This window comes from Malurus melanocephalus, unplaced genomic scaffold, assembly GCF_030028575.1.
Source record: "Malurus melanocephalus ecotype Western Australia unplaced genomic scaffold, MMel_1.1 scaffold_452, whole genome shotgun sequence".
Taxonomy (NCBI): domain Eukaryota; kingdom Metazoa; phylum Chordata; class Aves; order Passeriformes; family Maluridae; genus Malurus; species Malurus melanocephalus.
In genome coordinates, this window is record NW_026623684.1 from 534,500 (window position 1) to 560,809 (window position 26,310).

The 26,310-nt window shown below is 42.8% G+C and overlaps 1 protein-coding gene across 1 annotated transcript in view; it reads right to left on the reverse strand.

The window, feature by feature from the left end:
• FANCD2 (FA complementation group D2) overlaps positions 1–26,310 on the reverse strand; it is a 35,257-nt gene that overhangs the window by 2,374 nt on the left and 6,573 nt on the right. Inside the window, exons 10-44 of the mRNA XM_057380403.1 lie at positions 26,085–26,172; positions 25,050–25,154; positions 24,282–24,382; positions 23,686–23,794; positions 23,204–23,239; positions 22,687–22,830; positions 22,262–22,396; positions 21,843–21,974; positions 20,612–20,719; positions 18,631–18,740; positions 18,055–18,115; positions 17,237–17,362; positions 16,365–16,438; positions 16,136–16,276; positions 15,593–15,693; positions 15,179–15,294; positions 14,350–14,458; positions 13,739–13,837; positions 12,708–12,817; positions 12,358–12,504; positions 11,136–11,252; positions 10,139–10,267; positions 9,837–9,952; positions 9,128–9,241; positions 8,472–8,599; positions 7,065–7,164; positions 6,229–6,351; positions 5,306–5,399; positions 4,685–4,756; positions 4,116–4,154; positions 3,613–3,687; positions 3,343–3,417; positions 745–891; positions 144–236; positions 15–56 (exon numbers count right to left, since the gene is read on the reverse strand). Of these exons, the coding sequence (XP_057236386.1) occupies positions 15–56; positions 144–236; positions 745–891; positions 3,343–3,417; positions 3,613–3,687; positions 4,116–4,154; positions 4,685–4,756; positions 5,306–5,399; positions 6,229–6,351; positions 7,065–7,164; positions 8,472–8,599; positions 9,128–9,241; positions 9,837–9,952; positions 10,139–10,267; positions 11,136–11,252; positions 12,358–12,504; positions 12,708–12,817; positions 13,739–13,837; positions 14,350–14,458; positions 15,179–15,294; positions 15,593–15,693; positions 16,136–16,276; positions 16,365–16,438; positions 17,237–17,362; positions 18,055–18,115; positions 18,631–18,740; positions 20,612–20,719; positions 21,843–21,974; positions 22,262–22,396; positions 22,687–22,830; positions 23,204–23,239; positions 23,686–23,794; positions 24,282–24,382; positions 25,050–25,154; positions 26,085–26,172 (3,616 nt within the window). The remainder of the gene's footprint in view (positions 1–14; positions 57–143; positions 237–744; positions 892–3,342; positions 3,418–3,612; positions 3,688–4,115; positions 4,155–4,684; positions 4,757–5,305; positions 5,400–6,228; positions 6,352–7,064; positions 7,165–8,471; positions 8,600–9,127; positions 9,242–9,836; positions 9,953–10,138; positions 10,268–11,135; positions 11,253–12,357; positions 12,505–12,707; positions 12,818–13,738; positions 13,838–14,349; positions 14,459–15,178; positions 15,295–15,592; positions 15,694–16,135; positions 16,277–16,364; positions 16,439–17,236; positions 17,363–18,054; positions 18,116–18,630; positions 18,741–20,611; positions 20,720–21,842; positions 21,975–22,261; positions 22,397–22,686; positions 22,831–23,203; positions 23,240–23,685; positions 23,795–24,281; positions 24,383–25,049; positions 25,155–26,084; positions 26,173–26,310) is intronic.

The window sequence follows — 26,310 nt, forward strand, 5'->3', positions numbered from 1 at the left end:
GGGCCGGGCCCGGCCCCCCCGCTCTCGCTGCCGTCCGTGTCGCTGCCGCTCGGTTCCTRCGGGACGCGCCGCCGTCAGCGCCGGAGCTGCACCCTCACCCTCCCCCGCCTTCGAGAGGYGCAGCCCCGCGGCCCCTGAAGTACCTCCTCAGCGGGGCCCTCCGCCGAGTCCTCTGCGTCCTCCTCGTCCTCATCTGAGCCCCTCTCCTCACTGGCTTGAGTCAAAATTTCTTCTCCCTAAGTTGAATTCGAAAGACTTGTATATAAGCGGCCAAAAGGTGCCAGGGTGGGATGGAAGAAAAGGGCATTTTGTTGCCTTCTTAAATAAAAAGCTTCAGAGCAAAAAAAAAATCAGGTTTTGTTTAACTATCCTGTTTCTACATTGAAAGATGAAGAGGCAGAACTTCTTTTAAAGCCACACATGAAAGTGTGTAAAGTTGTTAAAGCGACCTTTATCTCTTCCCTCTTGTGCATGTAGTTTCTTGCCACAGCATAGCCAAAGAATCCCTGTACCTGTTCATTACAATCAAACTGTCCCCTCAGTGTGAGAGCCTAGAGATGCAGATCCTCAATCTTGAAATAAACTGCTTCTTTCTCCTGCACTGGACATGACTGTACTATGGTCACACTGAATCTGGCCTTTTAGCTATACCCACACACAAGGGGAGGGTCACAGTTGTCTGGACAAGATGAGTATTGTCCTCCCCCAGATTTTAATTGTCCCAGGCAGGGCTGTGATTCTCACCTGAAGATCCCGATTTTTGAGGATGCCGACCCAGAAGGCYTCCTGGCAGTGGTTGAATGCCAGCATTGCCTTCACTCGGTACACAAATTGTTCCAGGGACTTCTTCAACAAAGGCACGTGGTTGGTCAGTCCAATGTCTTGGTGAATCTATGAAACAGGAAAATGCGATGAGCATTGATTCGTGCCTAAGTGTTCTGGCTGTTTAAAAACCATCTGTTATTAGGTGGGATGGACATGACCCCCACAAAATTTACCCTGATTATGTCACTTTTTGGTCAAATTATAGCTGTTGTTAAAAAAGAAAGCTCAATCAGTATTTTGTCTAAAATGATCTCTTGTAGCAATCCAAACATCTATGTTCACCCAGATTAAAAAAGAAGCCTCAGTTTTTGTCATGAGCTTTAGAGAGAGGCTAGTAATTCCTTTGCGGAATTCCCAAACCTAGAAAAGAAAAAATGAGAAAGGTGCTGAATACATCACTTCCAACACAATCTTTTCTTGCTCAGTGGCTCGTGCAATTCCTTTACATGGAATGTGTGTTCACTGTAATCTCCAGCTTCTATGGACCACTGGCTTTTGGAAAACTAGGACAGGAGGGAACAGATGGAGTTGCTGTAAGCAAAAACCACCAGAGGATGGGCAGCTATGCCAGGTATCGTGAGAGATTTAGCTCTGGGTGAGCATCTCCTCCTGCTAGGCTTCAATCTGCAGTACAGAACAGACATTGCTAAACCAGAAAACGTGTCAACCTGCCAAAACCTGCACAATTATTTTGTACCTAAGTGTTTTCCTCTTTCATGAGAATACTTTGTAATCGTCTGGAATTAAGACGCTCTCATTAGCTATACTATGAATTCAGGTCACCTGCACTTCTTGGAAGAGTTCAACATGCCTGGGCAGAGGGACACTGCTTTGCTTCAAGCTCTGCCAGCAGGGAATGGRTACCTGATTACCAACAGCAAGCTGTTCTCTAGTTTGTGTAACAAGCAGGACCTAGCAATCATCAGCACTAATCAGAACCAAATCAGCAAAACCCTTGCTAATGACACAATCAACACTCACAGTGTTCCCTGGGGCCTGGAACCTGCCCAACTGTGTGCAGGCAGTTTGGAGACTCAACAAAGTACCACGGCATTGGCAAAAATCTGTCTCCAGAAACTGTCCTTGTGCCCAGGGTTAGATACATAAACAGAAGAGAGGCTTGGTGTGAGAGGAAATGACAAAAATACTTAGAAAATGACAGGTGAAGCTGATTGCTATTGTCTGCTGTACGATGCCTTTTAAAGACACATGTATTGAGGGAGAGTGACAAATCTTAGGTCACACTGCATGATGGGTCAGTGAGCACCTATGAGGTTTGTATGAAAGTGAAATCAAGGTTAGTTTAATAAATGTTGGTGAGAACTCTTCAAACAAGTATGGAGCATACATTGCATTTACTTGCCCCAGATTCAGTTTCTGCCTTCTCATTCTTGCAAAATGATTTGGCACGGAGCCCTATTCAGATTGCAGCAGGCACCAGACCAGTGCTAGAATATGGGTGTTCACTAATTGCAGCTCTGTTCTAATGAGGATCATGGGATCATGGGACACATCACTTGAAAATTCTCATCAAGTTCAAAGACAAACATGACATGGAAAGGTGAAATGCTGTTATCCTGCTTACAAAGTAAATTGTGACTTTAGAGCAGGCATGAGGATTCCACTTTTAAACAGGAGGACATTTTAGCATTGCCAGAGTTTGTGCCAACTTCCAATTCTCACCTTGTGCTGAGAGCTGCAACAGCATGTTCTGATCTTCAGCTAAATTTCTATGCTCCTGATGCCAACTCTGGCCTAAATGGGGGGCAAATCTAGCTTAGGAGCCATGTTGGTAGCTGACTTTCTCCCTTCAGCACTTAAGCAAAACTCCCTTCTTGGGCAACTGTTTGTGAACATTTTAGGAGTTGGGAACAAAGTAGGACACATGAAGTTCTTTCTTGTCTTCTGCCATGTGATTGTCTCTTGCAACAAGAACTGTCTCTCCACACTGTAAGCAAAGGGCTAATCCTCTCCTTCCTTCCTGTCCCAAGTCTCCTACAGAGACAGGCAGACTGAGTTACCACCCTCCCTCTTCTCCCTTTGCCCTTACCAATGTAACAACGCAAGAGTCACCTCAAGAGGACTTTGAGCAGGGTTTTTCCCCATCTGCCTCCTGTTGCTGATTTTTCTGACTCACAAAGCTGTTCATCTTTGGCAAAAGTTCTCTCCCACATTATCAATCTGGCATCTGTGCTTTGTTCAAGGTCTCTAAGGTCTTAGTTTTCATCCTCAGAAACACCCCCTAAGAGATGCCAACAACTAAAGGTGTCCAGAACCTCACTCCTAAAAAATACTATGCCAACCTGATCTAACATCCAAGTTAGCCACTTCCAGAATAAATACTTCAATTTTTGGGCCATTAAACAAGGCTATTTCATCTTCTCTCAGTGTTTTTGCTTGTACAGACACTGCTGGAAGCACTCAAGTAGACTCTGCCTATGCCCTGGAAAAGCAGTGGAAGGGAAATAACACCATCCTTAAGACAGGAGTTTGTGCTGCAGTTGGAACTTATCTTACCTTGGAATGGCCACACATATGATGAAGTTGTCTAGTACTCAGCTGCAAGGTTTTCAGCAAACTCTGCACATCATCCTGCAATAAGTAAGTAGACCAGCAAATCATTCTCAAAGGACTTTTCCATAGGGAAACAAGAATACTGAAACAGCATTAGTCCTAGCAATCCTTTTAATAAAGGGTTGTGGGATAGAGGTAAGACTTATGTATGCACGAAGTATCAGTCATGCTTCCCAACTGGTTGCAGCCAGTTCTGTCCCCAGAAGGCTTTACCGTGTGCTTTTTAAAGCTGTGGTCCAGGAGAGGCATGGCAAGCTTCAGAAACGCTTCTACAAAGAGGCGGCCGTACTATAAAAGAGGGATAAATATATCAGAAGGCAAATTTAAACTCCTTCTAAAAGAACCATCACAAAGTCAGATCAGATAATGATACATCCTTCCAAGCTACCCAAGAGACTGTTCTTGCTTAGAAAAAGATTATGTTAATGTGAAGGCTGCACTGGAATATACAGGATCAGTAAAGTGTCCCACTTTAATTACTGCAAAGAGAGGCTAGAAGGACACAGTCTCATCATTGTACACATCCCTARTTTTATCCACAAGGCATCTGGGAATAAAACTGAACTAAAGGGAAAATGTTAGAATCACTATACATATATATATGTATAGCAAGGTATAAGTAGAGAATCCAGTAACCACTACACTGCACTGAAGACAATGATTCAAGAAAGCTCGTATTTAAACTCTATCTTCAGTTGTTTTGAACTCTGGCTTACCTTCAGACAGATGCTGAGTACAGGCCTGCTGTCAAATACCTACACAGACAAGAGGAAAAAAGAGTCACCACATAATGGACAAAGCAAAACTGAGAAGGTACCCTGGTGCTGCTATGGGCTAAACTGAACTGTGGACAAAACTGAACTAAGTGGTCTAGCTCTACCCTTTGTGCTCTCAAAAAGCATCTGGAACACAGGTAGGGCTCCAGTGAATGCTGCTATAGAAAAATCTGGACTTGAAAAACCTAGGCTTGCCAATTATCACTTCAGAAATGTAAAAATAAACAGTAATGATTAACCAGAGGAAGGAGAAAAGTGCAGCTGTACCTATCACATTCTACCCCAAACAGCATCACAGAGACACTGAGTGAACCAGCTGCAAAACTGACAGAAGGGAATATTTCATTCACTGGATCTGGGCACAGATTATAACTGGCTTTATTTACCACCTTCGGGTTGTTCCACTAGTCAGGCACACTTCACATTTTGCCCTCATGCTCACGAGCCTGGGAACACCAGGCTTTGATGGGAATTTGAAGGTAAAGGCAGAACAACAACCAGAACCTCACCTTGACCAAGTTAATGAGGATGTGGAAATTCCGCACAGCAATGTTCCAGCGCAGCAGCTTCTCCAGCTGCACCTATGGCATGCAAGAARACAATAATCCAAGATGGTGCATTTCCTCCCACCTTGCTGGATGTGCTTTCAGCATTTGCTGTGTCCAAAGTATTGTGGATGTTGAAGATAGAGGAACAAAGCTTCACCACAAGCATATTTATTATAGCAAAACCACTTCATGGCAATTCCAGCCTGAGCAGTGGTCTAAAGTGCTAGGTGTTAATTCACTTCTTTGCTCTCAAAGCAGCTCTTTGTTGCAAAATGATGTGCTCCCACACAGGTATGCAGACCAACTGCAACAGTTTAGTRTTTTTGTGATTAATGCTTATTTTCTGGTTACAGCTTCTGCTGGATTTAYTAGATTTCTGACATGGTACAAATCAAGGAAAAATGATGCTACTTTTATGTTACCCTGTATAYCAGTGTTGGCTGATGAATTAAGGCATCTGACTGCATTTCCTAGATAAAGTTCAGAAGTAAATGCCTTTCCAATTAATACCTTTTCATTGTAYTGTCCAACTTAACTTAAGCTTTCTTCCCCTCAAAGAGTACAGTGCATTTATTTTCCTACCTCACTTGAGTCTGATGGTTTCCCAGCTGGGATGCTTTTCACTGAACTCTCCAGCTGAGCCATCATCACTCTGAAGAAAACTGGGAATGTCTGCCTATGGAGAAAATGAAGAAATTCAAAGTCAGCTCTAAGCATTTTGATAGGCTGTTTATCACCAGAATGATACAGAAAACTCAGAGGTTACCCAGCTGAGCATCCTTCTTAGTAGGAGATTGGCCCTAGGACTCACAAACATGTCTAGCCCAGCCCAACTGTGCGGACAGATGGAGACTCCTAGGAAGTCATTACCATTTCCTCAGTATAACCACACTTAGACACCACCACTTCCTTATGGCTCTGGAGGTACACAGTGAAAGGCTTGCAGTTCTCAGCTTAAGATGATTTTGGAAGTTTCAGAGTGCAGGAGCTTTGGTCATCCCTGCTTCCAAATTCCTGTGCCAGGGGCAGAAGCACCRTGAGTGTGCTTTTGCCCACTGCACACCAGCCCAGATTGCTTACAGCCACCCCAGGCCTCTGACTTTTGCTTTGTACCACCACAGTAGCACAGAAAGACARCACACCTGATGACAGCAATTCATTCTCCAGTTAAAATGGGTCACAGCAGTRAACTCAACATCATGTTAAGCACAGGACATTCCACTTTGGCATAAAGCTACCACGTGCTACCCAGTTGCACAGTGCCAAAACAGTGTTTACCAGTGTGCAGGGTAGCCACCACAGTACCAACATGAAACCACAATGGACCACAAAATAAGAAAACAAAATATTGAAAACTAAATGAATATAATAAGGATAAAAACACTATATATATATATATATATATGAAACCACAATGGACCACAAAATAAGAAAACAAAATATTTAAAAGCAGAAACTGCCACTATGCATATCATACAATTTAAAGTTTCTATTGCTATAATTACCTGCTTAATGTGGGGTAAGTAGAAGAACATCCATCTTTGGCAGAGTTCATCAGTTCAGTAACACCAGTACTGGAGATKTCCTCTATGGCTTTCAGGATGTTATCTGTGTGCTCCAGGTAGACACTAAATCCAAAACCAGCATAGCTGATCAGTAAATATTACTGAGCAGAATGACACAACAAGGTTTTGAACACTGCCTAACCTGCAAATGTGGCCTAAATTGACAAGTTCTTTTCTGCCAAAGGCAATCACATGCAGGAAACCCAAAGCAGTACTTAAAACTRTCACAGTGATGTCATTAAAAGCTATCATGATCTGAAACATACATGGATTCAATATTTCCTGATTCTTGTATTTAGGAAGGTCAGGCTGGGAAGAGGATGAGGTGGAATTGAGAGAAAACACCCAACCTGTATGGATGACATTGAAATGGSTATCTGTACAGGCCACCTGGATCAGGAAGAAGCCAACAAAGCCTTCTACAGACAGCCAGGAGTACTCCTATATTTCAGGCCCTGATCCTCATGGGGTAACCACCATGATCCCAGCTGGAAGGASAGCCCAGCAGGGCACAGGCAATCCAGGAGTCTCCTGGAGGGCATTGATGAGAAGYTCCTGACACAAGTGACAGAGGACCTGATGAGGAAGGGTGCTCAACTGGACCTCATGCTTCAAACCAAGAGAGAAACTGTGCTTTAGGAACAGTGTAGAAACAGGGCTTTAGACCAAGCTGTGAAAGCATGAGGATTATGATTCAGAGRGGCCATTCTTCTGCAGCAACAGTAATCATTAGAAAAAGTGTCTTGGCATGCCTGAGGGAATGGCTTGARCCTTACCAGAGCAGGGTGTGCAGGGCACTGTTGAACTGGCTGCCCTTCTCTCTGTCTCCACTGGGCTTCACCCACGACTGGCAGAGGAATTGCTTTGCTAGAGAAGCTGGGAAACATAAGGGATAACTTACTGAAATAATAATTCTAAACCATTTCTTTCTTCYATACAGAAGCTGCATGTTCAAATGACTTTTTTAAAGAACACATTCTCACTACCTCTCATGTGCCTGAGCTTTCTAAGTCAGAATGCATTTTCCCTAAAAGCTGCAAGGCCACCAGGACATTATCATGATAAAATATTTTCACATCCAGCRTGCTCCTGGTCTGGAATACCTGTTCACATCAGAACCATGATTCACCCCTGGCCATTTCTGCCTGACAGAATTACATTAAACCTTATTTGGTAGCTCCTATAGTATTCCATGTGTTTGTTTTTAATTAGGCCATATGCAACCCTTAGGGTATCCATTTCCAAAAATGAAATTCCAATAACAAGTGACTTGGCTTTTTGGCCACAGCACTACAATAATAAACATGAACAGACAAGTTTAAATGTTAGAGATTTCTGAAATCAGAACCTCTAACAAACCTGCTTATCTCTTGCAGAAATGTTTAAAACCAGGAAATGATTAGTTAGAATAGGTTATTCTCTGCCACATTCAGTCAATAGTTCTCCRAGCGTGGGACTGTTTAAAATAGTAAAATAGTCTCAAAGGAGGGAATCTACAATTCTGCATAGCTATGGGGGTTGGAGGACAAATTCTAGAGGTGTCTTAGTATGATGAGGAATGGCTGAGAGAGGCAACTGTCTGGAGTCTTTATTTCAATGTGCTGAAGTGGAGACCAAGAAGTTTTCTTATATATTCCCTGCAACCATGTCTGTCCCTTATCTGCTGTTCATCTTACGTAATGGGTCCTAATCCATGAGAGGAACTTTCTTAACTAAAAACATTTGTGGCATGRGGTTAAAAACTTACAGGTTTTCCTCTCTCTGCCCTGGAGTAACAGCTGTATTTGCAGCTCATTTCCATGAATTTTGGAAACGAGCTGCCACAGACATCTGTACTTAACAGTAGGAAGTTACATCAGATCAAGTGTATGATCAATCACCTCCATAATCAGTGATTAAGATGGTTCCAACATTGAACAGCAGGCTTATGCTTAGAYCTCTTAAAAGTTGTGAAGCTGTGATTTTTAAAAACATCAGCTGAGAGAGCTGGAGTCTGCCTATGTGACTGAGGCACAGCAGAACAAATACCAAAGAGGTTCCAATGCATTCACTGCTATTCCCTTTATTAATGGCTAGGAATGCTCACCCAATGAGATTACCAGCATGTGAAAGGGAAATGTGCCCATAAAAGGCAAAAGACCACACAAAAACTCATCTGASATGAGTGGCTCTTCACACGTTACCCATTTTCTCCTTCTTCCAGCCAGACATGGGTTTCTCAGCGATGGCAATCAGGAGCTGAGTGAGGATGTAGGCACAGTGGAAACTGGGAACACTCTGCTGGAAGTTCAGGAGGTACTGAAAACTCTCACTGRGGATAACAGAAAAGGGAAAAGGTAAAAAGACTCTCAGACACAAATGAAAAAGAGGYATTAGACCATCTCAGATCCAAGGTCTCCCTATCCCAGTGTTTTGTCTCTGGCAATGCCCTTCTAAAGAAGGGGTGGTCAGTCACTAATATATAAGAATTTAGTCACTGAGAAACTCCCCTCAAACCCCAGCCACTCTAAGCTTTATATAACAGCTTTATATACTGCTTCTGTGTACCTGGAAGCATTTTAACTCTCCAGAACACAGCATTCCTTCTATGAATACTACTATTCTCCTTGTCTCAAACAGCATACAAACAAGATCCACAGATTTATGCATATTTTACATATTGTTATTTTTACTCTTTTACATGAGGTTTGACTACACTGCCATTCAATGTAAAGCTGTTTGAATTGAGTGGGGTCTCTATGAGAGCTCCCAAACACACATTTACCTATAATGCCCACACAAAATAGGGAAAATTCCTTGAAATTTGTCMACTTCAAACCTTGTGAAATTCAGATTATACCTTATCAGTTCCTCAAGAAGAAGAAACTCTGTCTCTCCTGGCTTTAGCCTGTCTGCAAGTACYCGGAGAGCTGACCTCAGCAAATCASTRTTTTCATGCTGAGAAAAACCATTCCTGAGAGGGAAAAAAAATTCACCATCAGACTAGAAAAGGCAATCAGATGCAAATGCATATCTAAGCATATTTTGCAAGATTATAGAAGTTGGATACTCAAGATGAGTTCTGCAATATGAAAGTTACAAAGGGACACCAAAAAAAATGGAAACTGAATGGGAATGGAAAGCCTTGAGCACAAACAATATTAACTTTTCAGTTAGACTGCAGATCTAGCTTGGTGAGGAGAGGCCATTTTCCATAAGTGGAGACCCATAAGCTAACTAATGCTATGCAGACTTAAAAAAAAGGAGTATGTATAATGACAACAGCTGCACAAATGCAGTGACTGTGGCTCGTCACCTCTAGAACAAAAGGTAGGAGCCTAATGGGGAGTGGGAGGGAAATTGTAGAGATCTTTATTTCTTTGAACTCCAAGTGTCTGTGAGGATCTGTATAGCAGAAATGCTCAAATGTTTAGAAGACTCCACTCATTGCAGTGGGTTGTTATTCATGGCTGATTGGCCTTTGGCAGGGTACAAACTAAAGAACAGAAACATGAAGAGGAAGCAATAAATGGGCTTTCCTTAYACAAGCACTTTTCTTTTAAACTCACCAAGCAAATAAGGAGCGAAAAGTAAGTAACAGCTGCTGGTAGCAAGAGGACATCAGCTGGTGCTCCTGGATGTTTACTGTTGGTTCATCTTCTGCACCCTGATTTTGTACAGCAGCCTTCAATACAGAACAAATAATTCATTAAACGCTATTCCAAAGAAAGATAATGGCACAAGAATCCATTTCCGTAAGTTTGAAAATCTGAAGAAAAAGGTGATCCTTTTTCCTCCCAAACAAAATGAAAAGTATCTTCACAGGAGGCAAAACCTGATGGTTTTTTTGGTCAAATTGCTGCCCACTTACCTGGAAGTAGTTGTGCATGTTCTCCATGTGCTTACACAATGGCTTTAGTAGATCAACCACACAAACAGCAACTTCCTTGGGGGATCTCTGACACAGATGGGAAAAGCCAATGTCCTTGTTGCCTCTTTCCTGCAGCAAACCCAAAAGATAAAGTTGCTTCTTGAGAACAAGTCGTCTGTCTTTCTTGAGAATAACTTCAAGTGCTACACCTTAGACTGCTGCCAACAGTGCAATTCCTGATGTCATACAGGGTGAGAAAGGGTCACAGGGTAGGAAAGCTGGCTTCTGTTGAACAAGCACCACCAACTCAGACAAATAGATAACATTTGACTAAAAGAATAAAACTGATGTGRCACACAGCTCACTAATAGAATCATTTAGGTTGGAAARGACCYTTRAGWWMAGAGWWKSMWWCTCTKWWCTYARACACAAAGAGAAGGCAGTCTCTGCATGTGGGAATTAAGATAGGTAGAAAAACAAGGAGAAAGAACAATGAATAYGATTGAGCCCATCAGGTTGCAGTGAATTTCTCAGTTTAATGCAGTGGGACATGCATTTCCTTTTTGCCTAAGGGCATCTGCAAGGAGTCCCTGTACTCAGGGGGGGTTTCTAATGCAGAAAAGGCAGAAACATGGATGCAGCAGCTTCTGCTGGCCTGGCTAACTTGGGCTGCTTCTTGAATAACAGCATAGTCAATCTTCCCAGGGAGGGCTAGGAAAAGGGTCAGTTGAGTTTTGAGGCTACAATGCTCCCTCAGTTAAATATCCTTTCCTGAGGCACGCAGAGAACCAGATGCTGCAAACTCTTCAGTAAGAGGAGTGTACACAAGTCTCTTCTGAAAGAGCAAGTGCTGCTCTGACCCACAGCTGGGTGTCACACTTCCACTTAACTGTCAGATGGAAAAAATTTGAAAACCATTTCTCAGGAAAGGTCTGGAGGCTCCTGATGTGCTCGGCCTCAGCTCAGGCCTGGACCCATCACCTGCTGCTGTACTTGCCTTTGGAAAGGGCACCCTCCTTGTGGAGCCYGAGGGCAGCACATGTTCCAGCTTCCAGCACAGATCATCCAGAAGGAAGCAAAGCTCAGCAGGCCCCAGCTGCACAACTTCACGAGCCTGAAATTAAAAGAACAGTCAGTCCCAGGACCCAGCTGTAACTGTAGTGACTTGAAGCTCAACTTCACCCCCTCTGTTTCTAGTCATGACTCTGGGATCAGTTAACCTCAGATGGACCTTATTTGGTAGATATTTGGTTTTATGCTCCCCAATGCCAGGAATGGGGCATTAGTTCTGGTTACTGAAAGCATGAAGCCATCCTAATGCTGTAGGCATAGCTGAGGCGATATCAGTACAACATTACTATTGAGAAAGAACAGATTTATATATATTGACATTAAAAATAAGCTGMTAAGGATAAAAAGAGGTTTAAGCCTTAAGAGTCACAAAATTCACCAACTGAGTAACAGTCAAGAAGTAATTTCAAAAAACGCCACATAGCCCAAGAGACTTGTCAAACACTCTTCCAGTTGGCCTGTGACCTGCATGCACAGCGACAGCTGCCCTGCAAGGGCAGACCAGGCTGTGCTCCAGCCTGCCATGGCCTTTTCACAGTTCATGCATTTACTGTAGTCTGACAAATTGAGACTCCAGATGGACTCAGCCTGCCTACAAAGAGGGTAACAAAATTAACTTTTATCTTCCACAGCCACGGCAATGCAGTTWTATATAAGCTTCTAGACCTTGCTCATTGAGAGCACCTCCATGACACCAGCCCCACATTTGTGCTGTTCATGATCTCCTAATGCCTTAAAGCACTTGTCTTTTTGCAACACAGGCTTCATTTACATGTCATAGGTTCTTTTTATAGGTAATATTTAATGTATCTAACACCTTACAGCTCACCTGTGCTCAGTATTAAAGCCACTTTCTTTCCATTAGGTCTATACATGTTATCGTGTATCTCCTTCTATGCAACATTTACATTATTTTGTTTTTAACATTGCTACATGACATGTCTGCTSTTCTCAGGTAAGTCCTCTTTTTCTCAGTGCCTTGAAGTACTTGATGTCAAATGCTCTCCTAGTCCCCAGCTCACATTCCTGAACCAACACACCTTAACACCAACCTGCTGTGAACTTCCACAGAATAGACAAGGCCAAGGCCTCTGAGAGAGGTCGTTACACAAAGCCTCACCATTGTGGGTTTGGGCTATTCCACTCACCTCTGTGTGCATCTCTGTGTCCAGGACAGACTTTGTGAGGAGTCCACAGTGCAGCACAGTGAACACCTCGAGGTCCAGCTCTCGGAAATAYGGGCGATAGCTCTGCAGCTGTGCCAGAGGATTTCCTGCCTCTCTATCAGCAGCAGTCTGAAAAGGAAATGGCAGGAGAGTGGATTCTGCAGGGACAATTTTCAAAATTCTGATGGGAGGCAGATGCCAGAAAGCAGGAGTGAACCACCTGATGTGATTAATTTTGGAATTAACAAACCCTCTCTCAAAGCTTTTGTTTAAGCTTCTAAGGCACCTTCTCTGTTCTGTCTTCTTTGAAGTCCCCAGAGATGTACACCTACCTTGTCCAGCTCAGAGAGCTCAGTATCAGGCTGGTTTCCCTCAGAACTGTCCTCTGCTTGAGAACGATCTGCAGAGCCAGCTTTGCTGCCATCAGCCTTCTTTTTCCTTCCTTAAACAGAAAAGCAACTTCAGAATCAAAGTCTACAACTGTGCTCAGCACTGGACAGCACCTGCAGCCAGGCACAGGCTGCACTTCAATCAGCACTAAGAAAGCATGGAGCATGCACAGGTTTGTAGATTAAGTGCTCCTTTAAAATAGAGTATCTGAAGTGATGRATCCTCCTCTTGTTTGCAGAACACAGTCAAAACTTTCTTTCTGCCTCAATCACTCTCACGTGACAGGCCCAGACCCTGCACAATGCTTTGGCACAGCCTTCTCCAGTTCTCATTGAATGAAATTTGAATTTTTGTCCACTTTGGCTTAAGGCAGGTATGTGCCCAGGAAATGCTAACATAAACTAGAAATAAATCAAATCTAGAAACAGAACTAAAGACAAGGAAGAACAAAGTAAATCTGCTTCAGCTTGAAAGCTGAAAGGCAAGTTCTGTCTCTTCTCCGTGGGAGCTAGCAATGAGAAAGGATGAAGGAAAGATTTCCCTGTGCAACAGAGACATGACAAGGCTCCCAAGACACTGGTTAGGTACAACCTAAAGCTCAGGGGTTTGCCAGGCAGCTGAAGCCATAGATTCAGTACTAAATGATGCCACAAACACACCGAACAAAGAACTTAGTGCTGCAGAAAATACTTTGGCAGGTGAAAGCAAACAATGAAAGCCCTGGATTTTCACTGATCAATGCTATTCATCAGCTTTCTCAAGGAAAATAGGTGTATCCCTATACCTGTTTGGTGTAGGATATTTTCCATCTCTACTTCAGCTGCAACAGGCAATGATGAGAAAAAATTTCAAGCTAGATAGACTTTGCCAAGAATTTAGTGCTTTAGGCACACACAAGTGCARTGGCTGCAGTGCAATCTGCCAGTCAACCCCCACCACGTCTGTTTGTTTAAACATTTTAAATTTTCTTTACCACTCCTTTTTCTGCCTGGACCAGCAGCATTAATGGATGGTGCAGCCTCCGGGGCTTCACAATCAAAGGTAGCTGGTGGTGGGACATAGCCAGGGGTTGCTGAAAGAGCCAAAATGTAGAACTTGGGTTAGTTCAGCTCCTGAGTGACAACATACAGGGCAGATACATATCTAAAGGAAGGATCATATATTTCACTGTGAAAAAGTGGAGTCTGTGCCTGTGAGGTAAGGGTAAGAGTTTGTGTGTCTGCTAACAAGCAGTGAGCTGGAATAGCCAGTGTGTAGGGGATCAGTGGAGCAGATTAGAAGGCCTGGTGTCTGGACAGGTTATTGGTAGATGGACAACATACGTCAGTGCTTAGAGGATATGCAAAAGTTCATGTGTATGTGAATCTAGAGAGTGTAGCTTGTGTGCTCCTCACTGAGAAAGTGATTGAGAAGGGCAGTTTGGACTTGGACAGATTGAAAATTACAGCTGTCCATGCATGAACTTCTAGGCCACTGTAAAAATGCAGTGTGTGTTACCATATGCTTCCTCCATTGATGTTGAAGACAATTCCTTTCACTTCACAGCTGGTACAGGTCCAGAATGTACAAATGTTTCATCCTCACCTGCCAAGCACTTTCCCAGCACATTCTGCAGCTCTGTGATGTTCTGTAAGCGAGTTAATACTTTCCCCTTCATTTCAGCATCCTGTTGCTGGCAGAAAGCATTTACAACCTAGAGATACAAACAAAGCTCACTGAATTAGGGAGAACTGTACCCACTCTATTACTYTTTCTTTTCTGAATAACATTCTCAAGTMCTGAWTAAGCMYACAACACAGCACAAGTGGCCTGTGTGACAAGGTTCAGACTGCATGAACAAAGCTCTTCAGAAGCTCATAAGAACATGGATATAATTGGTGCAATCTATAAAAAACAATAGGGAAACACCTATAGACAAAATATTGATTGAAGAAGAGGAATTAGCAGACAGCACATTGTCAGGTTCTGTGATATCTGCAGCTCTGGAGACCCCTTGGCCTTTCCCAGGTCTGCCAGGAAAGAGGCAGTCCTGGGAGAAGAGCAGGAGGACAGGGAATGTGGAAAGTGCCAACTCTGCCCTTCTTGTGTTATCAAAATAACCCCAGCAGGGTGCAATCCCACTGACCATTGATGTTAGAAAATACATGGTCCAAATCTGCATGAAGACACTGCATTTTACCCTTCTGTCAGCTCACAGACGTATAGAACAAAGAGTTCAGAGCACCACAAGAAAGGAAATTCTACAGCCTCTCTGGAAGTGGAGCACAACATTTCTGTTAGGTAACAAAGACCGTAGTAAAAGATCCCAACATTCCCTTCACTCTATCTTCCCCTCTCCTGGCTGAACAACCTCTATTCTCCTAGCCTTCCCTCATCCCTCCACTCCAGAACCTGCAGACAAGGATCTACTCACCTCACGAAACCAGTTGAGAGCATAGAACAGGAGTGAGCACAGAAATTCACGCTCCTGCTTGGATAGAGARTCCAGCTTCCCTTCAACCTCCAGGTCAGTCAGGTAAAGGGGACAACCTGGCACAGAGCAAGAGAAGTACAGGTTGGACTGTGTGCTACCCATGGGCTTTGCACGGACAAGGCCTCTTACCAAAGCCTGCATCAATTCCAATGGCTATTTGGAGTAAAGCCCATCAGCCACTCCTTCCCCAGACAGAGCAACTGTCTMCCCTGCCTCCCTTCCACTTTGTGTGCACAGAGCATCTCAGCCTCCTTCACAAACTGCACAATTCTTTCTGCAGCTGGAGGAATATGTGCAGATCTGGAACAGCAACAAGGCAGGCAGCCAGGCTCTAGAAAAAGTCCATTTTCATACCYAGTAAGGCATCGATGTCCTCCAGGCTTCCGCTGTTTTGTTCTGCAGTGTAGAGCCTCAGCAATCGAAAACAGGGTGACAGACACATGGGTGACACAGCCCTGGGGAAAAAAAAAAAAGAAATTAGGTGGGTCCTATGCTTTATATATCTCCAGAATGCACATCACTTTTCCATTATATCCTGTGTCCTCCCCAGGCCACCTTGCCTATGCCTKCTATTTTGTTTCTTGCAAGTCCCAGCAACCCAGAGCAGAAATGCACCATATGGGTTAGAAAAAAAACGCCACAAATTAATAATTGGTGATCACCAGTTTTCTGGAAAAGTGTATAAGGGAAGAAAAATAGCTGTAATGAACAAAAAATGGGGTCAGATTTATTTCTGGTAGAAATCAAAGTCTGAAATATGTCTAACATCAAGAGAAGGAACAGAACACTGGAAACAGATAAATTCTCTGGACAGCTCCTTATCAGGCACATGAAGTGCACCAAATGAAAACAATTCCTTTCCCTTTGCAGTCATCCCACAGGTAATTGTCAAAGTACCTTTTACTTTGGCTACTTGCCCCAGCAGTGACCCTGCCCAGCTCATTCTGTGACACCAATGGCAAGAGGTTAATGGCAATTGCTTCCTGACTTTGATCTTCATCCAGATTATACAAGGCCTTCACTGGGAACAAGAATGATCTGCAAGGAAAGACAGACAAGGTCTTGTTGACAGCCTCAGTTTTCAGTGACAAAAACATTACCAGTGCTTTATCTGTGATTAGCATACCCATGCACTGTGGGGCTGAGGTCTACCACGAAGTCACTGGGAAAGTCCTCCACCAAACTCTTCCCAAACTCATCCTAATAAGTAAGGAAAAAAAAACTTGCTCAGCAAAGGGGCTCAGTGAAGAAAACTCCAACAGCAGCAGGGGAAGATGCAGAAGATAAGGCCAAGCAAAATATCCTGCAACCGTCACAGCAATGAAGCTGCACTGCCTGCAAGGAGTGCCAAGGCCTGCCTTTAGAGACAGAGCCAGGAAACATTGTTAACAATTGTGCACAACCAATTTCTTCCCTGCTCTTTGGATGTGGACTTAACTACAAGTTCCAGAGTGATGCAGAGGGGTACAGCAACTGGCTGGAAGAGGAGAGCAGCCCACATGTAAAAGGAGTTCCCAGCAGGAAGAAAGAGCTGTCCAGCGGCCTTCACAAACCTCCTCCTATCACCATAAATACCATTTATTTGCTACCATAAATCACTGTGGCTTTTTCAAGTCCTTAGGGATCAGATAGATTTAACAGTCTGACCCAGAAACCAATTTCAATACTAAGTTTAAAGTTCTTTCAGACTCTATTTTTGTCTATGAATAGGAACAGCATGCTCTGAAATGTCACTTAATTTCCTTTAAAAGGCTTTCCTGCTGTTGTATAAAATTTCACATGAAAGAAGCTGTTAAAGCACAATGGGGAATCTGCCACAATCAAAAAAAGCCAAGAGAGCTGAATGAGGATTTTCTATYTGACCAGTCTCTTACAGAACAAAAAAAGTTCCCAGACCGGAGAGAAATCTTCAGATCTACTCTATCCTGCCAATGCTTGTAAAACATTTTTCTGAAGAATTCATGTAAATGCTAAGGTTCAAACTGCTCTGCAACATACCAGGAGCTGCAAATCCAAATTGCCCTTCTGCTTCTCAATCAAACTAGCAAATTCATCATAGTACAGAGCCAAGATCTCTGGTGTTTGCTCACAGCAGAAGCCCACAAGGTCCAGCAGGGTAGACAGCTGAAAGGAGAAAAAACAGTGTTGAAATGGGTAAAATAAACAGATCCAACTCAAGCTTTTACCTTCAGTCCTTTTTTACACTAATTTATTCTGTGGTATATTCAAAGTTTCATCTCTAGAGTAACAAGCCCTGGTGAATGTTCTTGAACAGACACAGCTTTAAGAAGGAACRCGGGCCTTCTCATGTCCTGGCCCAGCTCTACCACATAATAGCATCAAAGAGTCTGCCCAGGATCACCCTTAAACAGAGTGCCAGCAGAGAAGGCTCTTCAACAGAAACTAAGGAAAAAGGCCACTAGGCCAATCTTATACAGCAAAAGTACTTTCTCTAGATGGCCTGAAAGGCACAGCTACCAAAGCTGAGAGGATGGCCATGGTCACCTTTGGCTCACTGAAGCAGACTGTCCTGCTTCTTTCCTTTGGATTTGAAATAACAGCTGGAGAAAAGACTTTCACTAAATGGCTGCAGTGCTGCTTGTCCTGGTCTGGCAGAGGCAACACCAGCGGGTGCCTTTATCTCTTCAAAACCATTTTTAATCGACTCTTGGCTCTGCAGTCAATGTACAAGTATCCCAGGCTCAGGAAAGCTAACTCCCAGAGCCACACACTACTTCAGTAAACACTGCATTTCCAGTAACCCCTCCTTGCTGACCATATCCTCCCTGTCTCCCACACCCATCCTTGGTACTCACCTGCCCATCACGCTCGCTGTTCGGCTCTGGTCTCTCCAGTGAACCACCATCTCCTTCATTCCTGGAAGCAATTGATAACCTTGCTGTTGTGGCACAAGACTCAGGAGATGGCAAAACCCATCATACACACAAGGCTCTCTCTCCAGAAACTGGAGAATTACGCATGAAAAAGATTTCTTTGGAACAGATTAGGAAAATCTGATGCTGCTTGGGACTTCTTTTTTAGATTTCCCTGGATTCAGGTTATTCAGCCTGGAGTCAGAAGCTGATCTGCAGCCAGTCCATCACTGTTCAATTTTTTTTCCAAGAAAGAGGTCCTGCTGCTACTAGTCAAGGTATCCACMAACAGGCATTAACATGGAATTTGGGATGCCTTTGAGACTAGCAGCAGGTGAGCAGCACTGAACAAGCTGGAACACCAAACACTGCAGTCTGCAGACAAGAGTTTTAAGTTTCTGGATTTGCCCAAGATGTGCATKAACTCAAAGGCAATGCCCTCCTGTTTTTGTTTCCTTTTTCACTCCAGGCCTGAACTGAAAGCTGTATTAAATTCATCTTTGCTACATTTTCTCTCACCTTTTTAATGCCACTCTGCCTATCATGGAAACAGCACCAATAATCCCCATTTGTTTGTGGTTGGGAGCTGTGCTGGAGAGCCATTTCCTGATCACCATGTGCATATCATCCTGAAAAGAGAGACAGACCATGTCCCGACAGAGGCACTTGTGTGTATCACTCACAGTTCTATCGGCATCTTCACTTAAGGTCATCTTCAAGAGCTACAGGGGATGGTTTATTGGGGTTACAGYTTTGTTTAAGGAATGCACATTCTGACATTTCCTTTATTATGAAAATACTGGTCACARCTCCAAGTAAGGCTGCAAACAACAATAAAAGTGATTAGCTTTGACTTTGCTCTAATTACTACAGAGAATGTGTAGTTGGTCCAAGTTTCACCTATAATTAATAGAAGAGTACGTTAAAAAAATAGCGGATGGTCTTGAAGCCTGTCACACCCAAACAGCAGCTGCAGAGCTGCATTTCAAAACACTGTCAGCTTCAGGAGGCTGAGGGATGGAGGAGCAGTTTGTGGTGAAGGTCCAATGACAAACTAGGCAGGGCAAGAGAAAAAGCTTAATCTTCCCACAGAGATTCTCATATCTAAGAGGCATTGGTTTAGCAGTACACTCAGAGATGGCAAAGGGGAAGTTGGCTCTCAGAATACTGACTTCTTTGGTGACCTACCCCTGGAATCTTTGGTATCACTGAGGATAGAGTCAAATTGCCAACCTTGGATCTCCACAGTTACAAACKCTAAGCTCAAAATAAATTCTAGACACTCCCCTTCTTTTCACAACTTCTGAGGGTGACAGGCAGAACATCCTGATGGCAAATTCTCCTGGGCTGGAAATCACATTGTGTGTTGCCAAGGCAATTTTCACGAGTCACACATAAAGTCTTATGGTGGGAGGCAGGGAAATCGCTGAGGAAAGYAGTTCAGAAAGGAACTAAACCTGCCAAACAACTGGGAATTTTGGCAGTGAGGAGCTCCAATTTAAGAGGGTGAGTGGGAAGGGCCAAAATGACTACAGACATGCTGTTTTACATGCCACAGACCAATCGGGACAGGACAAGCAGTTTTCCTTTATAGTCTCAAGTTAGCATATTCAAACATTTCCACAACTACAAACCACACAGGGACTCAAAGAAAGGCAAATAGTCCTAATTTCTAAGAGTAGAACTTTATGAATGGGAAGATTTTAAACCCAGACATCTCTGTTGTGAAATAAATATCTTTGAATTATTCTATATGTGCTGTGCTCAAGGATTCAGATCCAGACAAAGGTATCCAATACCACCACTGTTGTGGTGCCAGTCACACAAGTTATCCTGTGCAAGATGAAGGTAGATTTAGACAGATCATGTTTGACAGCTTCTCAGGTTTAAACCAGAGGCACAAGAGGCATGAAGTCTACCACTTCACAGCAGAGTCCTCTGCTCTGTGAAGTTCAGTTCTTCCAACAAGAGACTTTGTTGTCTCTGGTGTACATAATTTAAGTGGCTGAATCAATACAAACATCTTGGRGAAGAAGCTGAACTGTACTTTCTGAAGGCTTCCAAGTGATAGAGAAACAGAGTTGCTCATGAAGGCTGCTGAATTTACACTTTTGCAAGCCTTCAAGGCTCAGCTAGACAAAGCAACAGTCAACATGACACCATGCTGGTGACATTCCCACTTTGACTGCGAGGTTAGATGAGGGACTGCCACCAATCCCCTTCCAACAATACGTCTAGCAACTCTACCTTTCTTAGATGTGCAAGAGGAGAGGACCTTTCTGAGAAAGATGAGAGGCACACAGTCCCTGTGACAAGCCCTTGATATCAGGGGGAAAGTCTGGATTGGCAAGCTGGCTTGCAGCCACTTGGGGAAAAGGAAATTTTAAGCTGAAGGAGATCCTGACATCAATCACTGTTCATAGATGAGGCTACTATTTAGTTAACCTAGCAGAAGAACCCAGGCACAGCCTGAACAACTCTCTGTTGTCTCTCTGAATACCTGAATGTAGCTCCCTTCTTGCCTCTGGCTGAATGCTAAGGTGCTGAGGATGTAGAAGAGCTTCCGTATCTGGCATGGATTCAGTTTCTGCGTAGAGTCTAAAATGGTCTGTAAGAGAAGCCACAAGGTAGCTCAGATGTATCAAGARCATCTTGCCATATTCTCAAAAATACATTGTCAACCTCAGGGAAGACAATTAACTTTACCTTTTTAGTAAAGGTAATGCGTGCATGAAAAGGCTACATTCAAATTAAAGAAACACAAATGCCAAACTGTTGCTCCGGCCTTAATTACAAGTTATTTTATCAGAGGCTAAATGGGAAGAACAATTTGGCTAACATAAGCATTTGAGGAGTGCTCAGGACTAGTGGCARTTATCTATTTTCTAGAACAGGTTTGGTCAGAGGATACAAAGTATTYAACTTGGTAATTTAACAAGTAATTTTAATTTTTAACAATCAACAGCAAAAAGTATGCAACTTTCCCCCACTGTATAATTAAACCACAGGGTCCACTGACACCAAGGGAGCACCAAAATGTCAGAGGTGGGGGAATACCCACACCCACCCTCTTCAAGAGCTCTTATACACAGGATGTCCTTAAGCTACAAACCACCACAAGGAGTGTTCAGGGAAAGTACTGTTACATGCTTGCCCATTTAGCTCTTCCCTCAATCTCCACTTCTACTACTTTTGGAAAAAGGCAACTGGGCAGGTCTGACCTATTCTTCTTAGAACTCAGTAGTCCAGTTTTTTCTCCCCACTGAGTACTTTCTTGTTTTAAATATTAGGGCATCTCTTTTTCCATCTCTGCAAGCAATTTTGTCTTAGGATTCAAATACTGCTGARGTAGTGTCAGTCTTTCAATGGATCGAATGGGCAGTCCAGAGGTGTCAGGTTTTTGCCAAGTACTTGAAATAGCTGGTGTAAATAAAGACAGMATTTTCTTTCCATTTTAGGCACCATTCCACACCTGGAATTACAGCATTGTCCAGCTAAAAAGAATTGTCTATCTTAATGTCTCCTATCAAAAAAATCATGCAGTCCTATCTTACAGTTCACACATTGACAGCAGATACCTTTCACTTCTGACCACTGCATTTTTCCAGACAGAAAAGCTGGTACAAGTTTTTCCAATACCTCTATTTTGGAGAAGTATTGTCCMGTTCTGGATATGAGGCAAAGTAGTGTAAGGGACCAAAAAAGCAGTACACGCTCAGAACTGCACATACCTTCACAAAGGCAGCATAGCGCATCAGCAGAGATGTGTGCAGCACCACCAAATCCGTGAGCACATCCAGAGAAATGTCCAGTTCTGCCTCACTTCCACTGCACACATGAGTCACCAAAGCAGTCACAACCTCCTAAGCAAAAAGCCCCCAGAGGAACCACAGTGAAATATCAACAGAAAAATGTCTGCCTTGCTCTGTTCATATGAACTAAGTTGATCAAGTAGAGTTAATCACAGCAGTCTCTGTGCCTTAGTCACTTGCTACCAGTCTTGCTGGGATTGCTCCCCATCTTCTTCTTGGCCTAGTCTTTGGCACAGACCTCTCCAGAGCTTCCAACTGCCTGAAACCCTGTCCCCTAAAGGATCATGACATACACTCCAGAACAAAGTGCAAACCCAAATAAAACCATCTCATTGTACCTGCTGGCAGTAAGAGTCAAAGGCTGCAAAAGCTTGCTTGTACATGCAGCTGCCAAAGGAGACCACAGCTGGGTGTGCTGAGTGCAGAAACATCTGAGCAAGGGTTAGGATTGAAGGGAAGAAGTCTTTGATAACCTGAAATACAGACACCATGAAAGAGGAGATTATTGGTGCTTGTTTTCAACACATACAGTGCTGAGGAATGTTCAACTCCAAAGACCACATGACAGTTACAACAGAGGACAAGTGCCTTGGGACACTGATTTGGACAAAAAAATTAAAAAACAGAAGTAAAAGTACATAACTGGAAATGTATAAATAATGCAGCACTTAATCATGTACTATAATAATGTAGGGCTAAATCATCATCTGCCAAGACCTTTGAGAGGTAAAAGAGAGAGTCCCAAAGCAGGGATGGCACTGACCGTTGAATGGTTTTGGAAGGCATTCTGCATCAGCTGTTCTGGCATGCAGCCCAATCGGATTTTGCTCCTCAAGACCTTCTCAGTTTGCTTCCTGTTCCTGGTGTTTGTAGAATGGATTAGCAGCAAAACAATCAGATCCAGAACCTTTTAAAGGAAATAACCACCATTTATTATGCTGCAATATTAAACAGTCCAGATAACTCCAAGGCAAAACTTAAAAGTCTAAACTGAGAAGATAAAAAGAGCTCAAGAAGTCCCAACAATCAGTCAGTTCCAACCTTACGAGTCCAACAGGACAGAATTAAAGCAAGATAACTGTCCCTTCACATTAGGAAAGGATGAACCAAGAGTTATAAACAAGAGATGGTTGTTATACTTGTAACAAGTCCAATACCAAAAGAACCACCCATGGAATATCACTGGCAGTTTGTGCTCCATGTAGAAAAATCTCTTAATCTACAACCATAAAGAAAGCCCTTGAAAAACCAGGAGGACACTCCGAGAGCAGAAGTATTACCTTATGGTCAGACACAGATGTGCTATTCTCAATAGCCTGAGAGATAAAAAAACAAGCAAGCTGTTAAGCTACAGTACAATACTATATTCCAAAACCAAATCAAAAAAATAGCTGAAAATCGAGTTTGAACAAAGATGTTCTCAAATAACATCAGGATTGAGAAAGGAACTGAGGTACTGGCTGAGAACAAGACAAAGTCTCATTGTTTACACTGAAAAACAATTTAAAATTAAATTTAGTCTAATACCAGTTGATACTGATTTCTAGCAGGACATTTTCAAACACCTTAAGGCTTCATGCAGCTCAGTCTCAATACATGGATAAACACTTTTCCTCTCTTGCAGAATGAAATCTGTATCAGTAAACTGAAGGGCTAAYATTTGTCTTTTAATATCATATTTTATTATAGGAAAGGCTCAGGCTCAAGCTCAACCAAAGAGCCCAAACAAATAAGGAAASAAAGACTGAAGCATATACCTTACCTTAATCCATGCTTCTGAGACATCTTTCTGAAATCTCACAGCCAACTTGATCACATCAAAAAGTAGCTTCACACAATTCTGGCTGGTGGTTACTTGGCTCAGGGAAGAACTGCAAACGATCAGAAAGGAGGAAACTCAATCCCTGTTGATACTGTCACAAAAGGAATAAGGCAGCCCAGCAGTTACTTAAAGCAGCCACTCTCCAGAGAGAATGCTCTGGCAAGGATAGGGAGTTTCACAAGAGGGTGGAAACAGAGCTCASAGAATCAATGGAAAACATACTGGAGAGAACTTTCCACAGATGAACTGTTAWATACAACAATATTATAAATGAAATTGCTTATCCCTTGTGCAGACATGGATGCAGACGGCTCAAAAGGAACGACATCCATGGCAGGGGAAGCTGGCTGGGCAAGGACTGACAAATGCATTTTATTAGTACCAAGCAGGAAGGAATAAAGGTGTCTGTGCCTTTCCATAGGATAAATGGGGTTTATGTATGTAGCCAGTTGTGCCAGAGAGACCAGCAAAGGAAGAGTTTAAAGTACTTTTGTCCCATCCTATCTTTGGAGAATCATGTAAACCTGTTTAARTACCTGGCCTGGACTTGGCTTTTAATCTTCTTCTGGGAACTGTGGATCTGCAGGGGCAGAACACATGACGACAGATCCAAGTTCTTACGAAGATCAGAAATCACCTGTAAAGTACAAATCCATGCACAAATCACTGTGGYAAAAAAGGGAAGAACAGAAAAAGCTGAGGAAAACAATTTCCCATAATAACCCAAAATTACAAACCAAGACCTTATATACTTGAAAATATTCGTAAGTACTTCATCATGTCCAAATTTTTTTTAACTTAGAAAATGAACCAGCAAAACTTGTCTCTTCAGCTGTCATGTCATGATATTACAGATGCATACAGAAAGCAGAATTTTTTAAGAGCTACTCTGTGAAATTCCCACCTATATTTGCTTTATGCTCCTGTGAACTGTTTTTACTGTTCAGCAGCTGAGCAAGATATATGACAATCACAAGAATTCTGAGACATGTAAGTTTATCAATCTGACTACTGTCAAATTGCAGTGTACCAGCACAGACTGGTTTCTGTGTCAWAGGCACACTTTTTTTTTTTTTCTTTTACAGGGATCTCCCTGAAAGATTTGGGCAGATTACAAACCTCATCTGGCTTAGGCTGAGGTTTCCTCAACTTATGAAAAAAAGTCTGTTTGATAGTTCAGCCAGGCTGGCTTTGATTCCTGGCAATATTAAACTTTTACTTGAAAACATTAAAAACATACAATTCTCTGTGAAGCAACTTCTGTTAAAACACACACTGGTCTTCATTACAAAAAAATACTGTACCTCTACTGCATCTGCTGCCTTGACATTTTGGAGGATGAATTTTACTACTACAGGCAAATCTTCCAGTTTTACAGATGGCACAATGGTCATGGCAGACTTTCGCACCTGAGGAAAGAGCAACACTCCATCAGCCAGAAGACTATTGTGCACAGATAAATAGTTAAGGTAGTGGGAAGGAATCCTTGGAGACTTATAGTCCAGCCTTCTTTTCAGAGCAGGAGTATTGGCAATATTAGATCGGATTCACCTTGGCTTTGCTAAGTCTTGAAGATATCCAAGGATGGAGGAAATCTCCAATCCCTGCCACCTCTTTGATGCAGGATGCTGCAGGCCCTAACACGGTTTTCCAAATGTCCAACCTGAACCTCCTATTATGGCCACTGCCCCTTATCACTCTTCACCAAAAAGAGCTTGGCTTTCAAAAAGGAAAAGCATGGTGAATGTGTATGTTACGCAGCACCAGCCTTTTGGGATTATGTAAAACACAATTTAATGCACTCAAATGAACCAATTCCATTTCACTCATAACAAGCTCAACTCCAAGAAGTGCAGCAATGCAACATGTCCAAAAGACACAAGGCATATCATCATCTCTTCCCCTGTATCAGCATTCTGCAGAGAAAACCTATTTAATTATTCATTCACCAATCTGCCTTTCCTTAGAATATAACAGTCTAATCTGGTCACTGTAGTTCAAAAAGATGAAATATTGACAATAAATAGGTTTAAGATAGGCTGTAAAAATTTACTGCAGCAGGACAAAGTGCTTCTGCATTTGCCAAAACAGCTGTGATTGAAATTTCTGAATGCATACTGTAGCAGGCAGAAAACTCTTTGCTCTTCACTGATCCCCTCATACATGTTTCAAAAACCAGCTTTAGCTTCTGACCTCTTTCCAACTTCAGGAGCTCAGGACATTTGAAGGCCTACAGGAGTCAGGTTTAACAAAGTACTTGAAATGAAGAAACAGTTTCCAGCTCTCTGCTGCTAAGCAGGGGTTGGGGTCTGCTGAAGTGCTCAGTAAAAAGCTCTCACCTCAGCCACAAGTTCTGCATCAAGATCCAGACGAGAAAGAGCATCCAGGATTGGAACTGTCAGCCGTCTGCCCTGCTTCAGCAAGCAGCTGATACACATGGAAAACAAAACAAACGGTCCTCTTAACAAAACCAATAATGTATCTTTAGTGTATTGTATGATTCCAGTAGTTTTTGTGGTCACTGCAAGGAAATCGCTGAACTGACAATATATGCCACTGGCATTA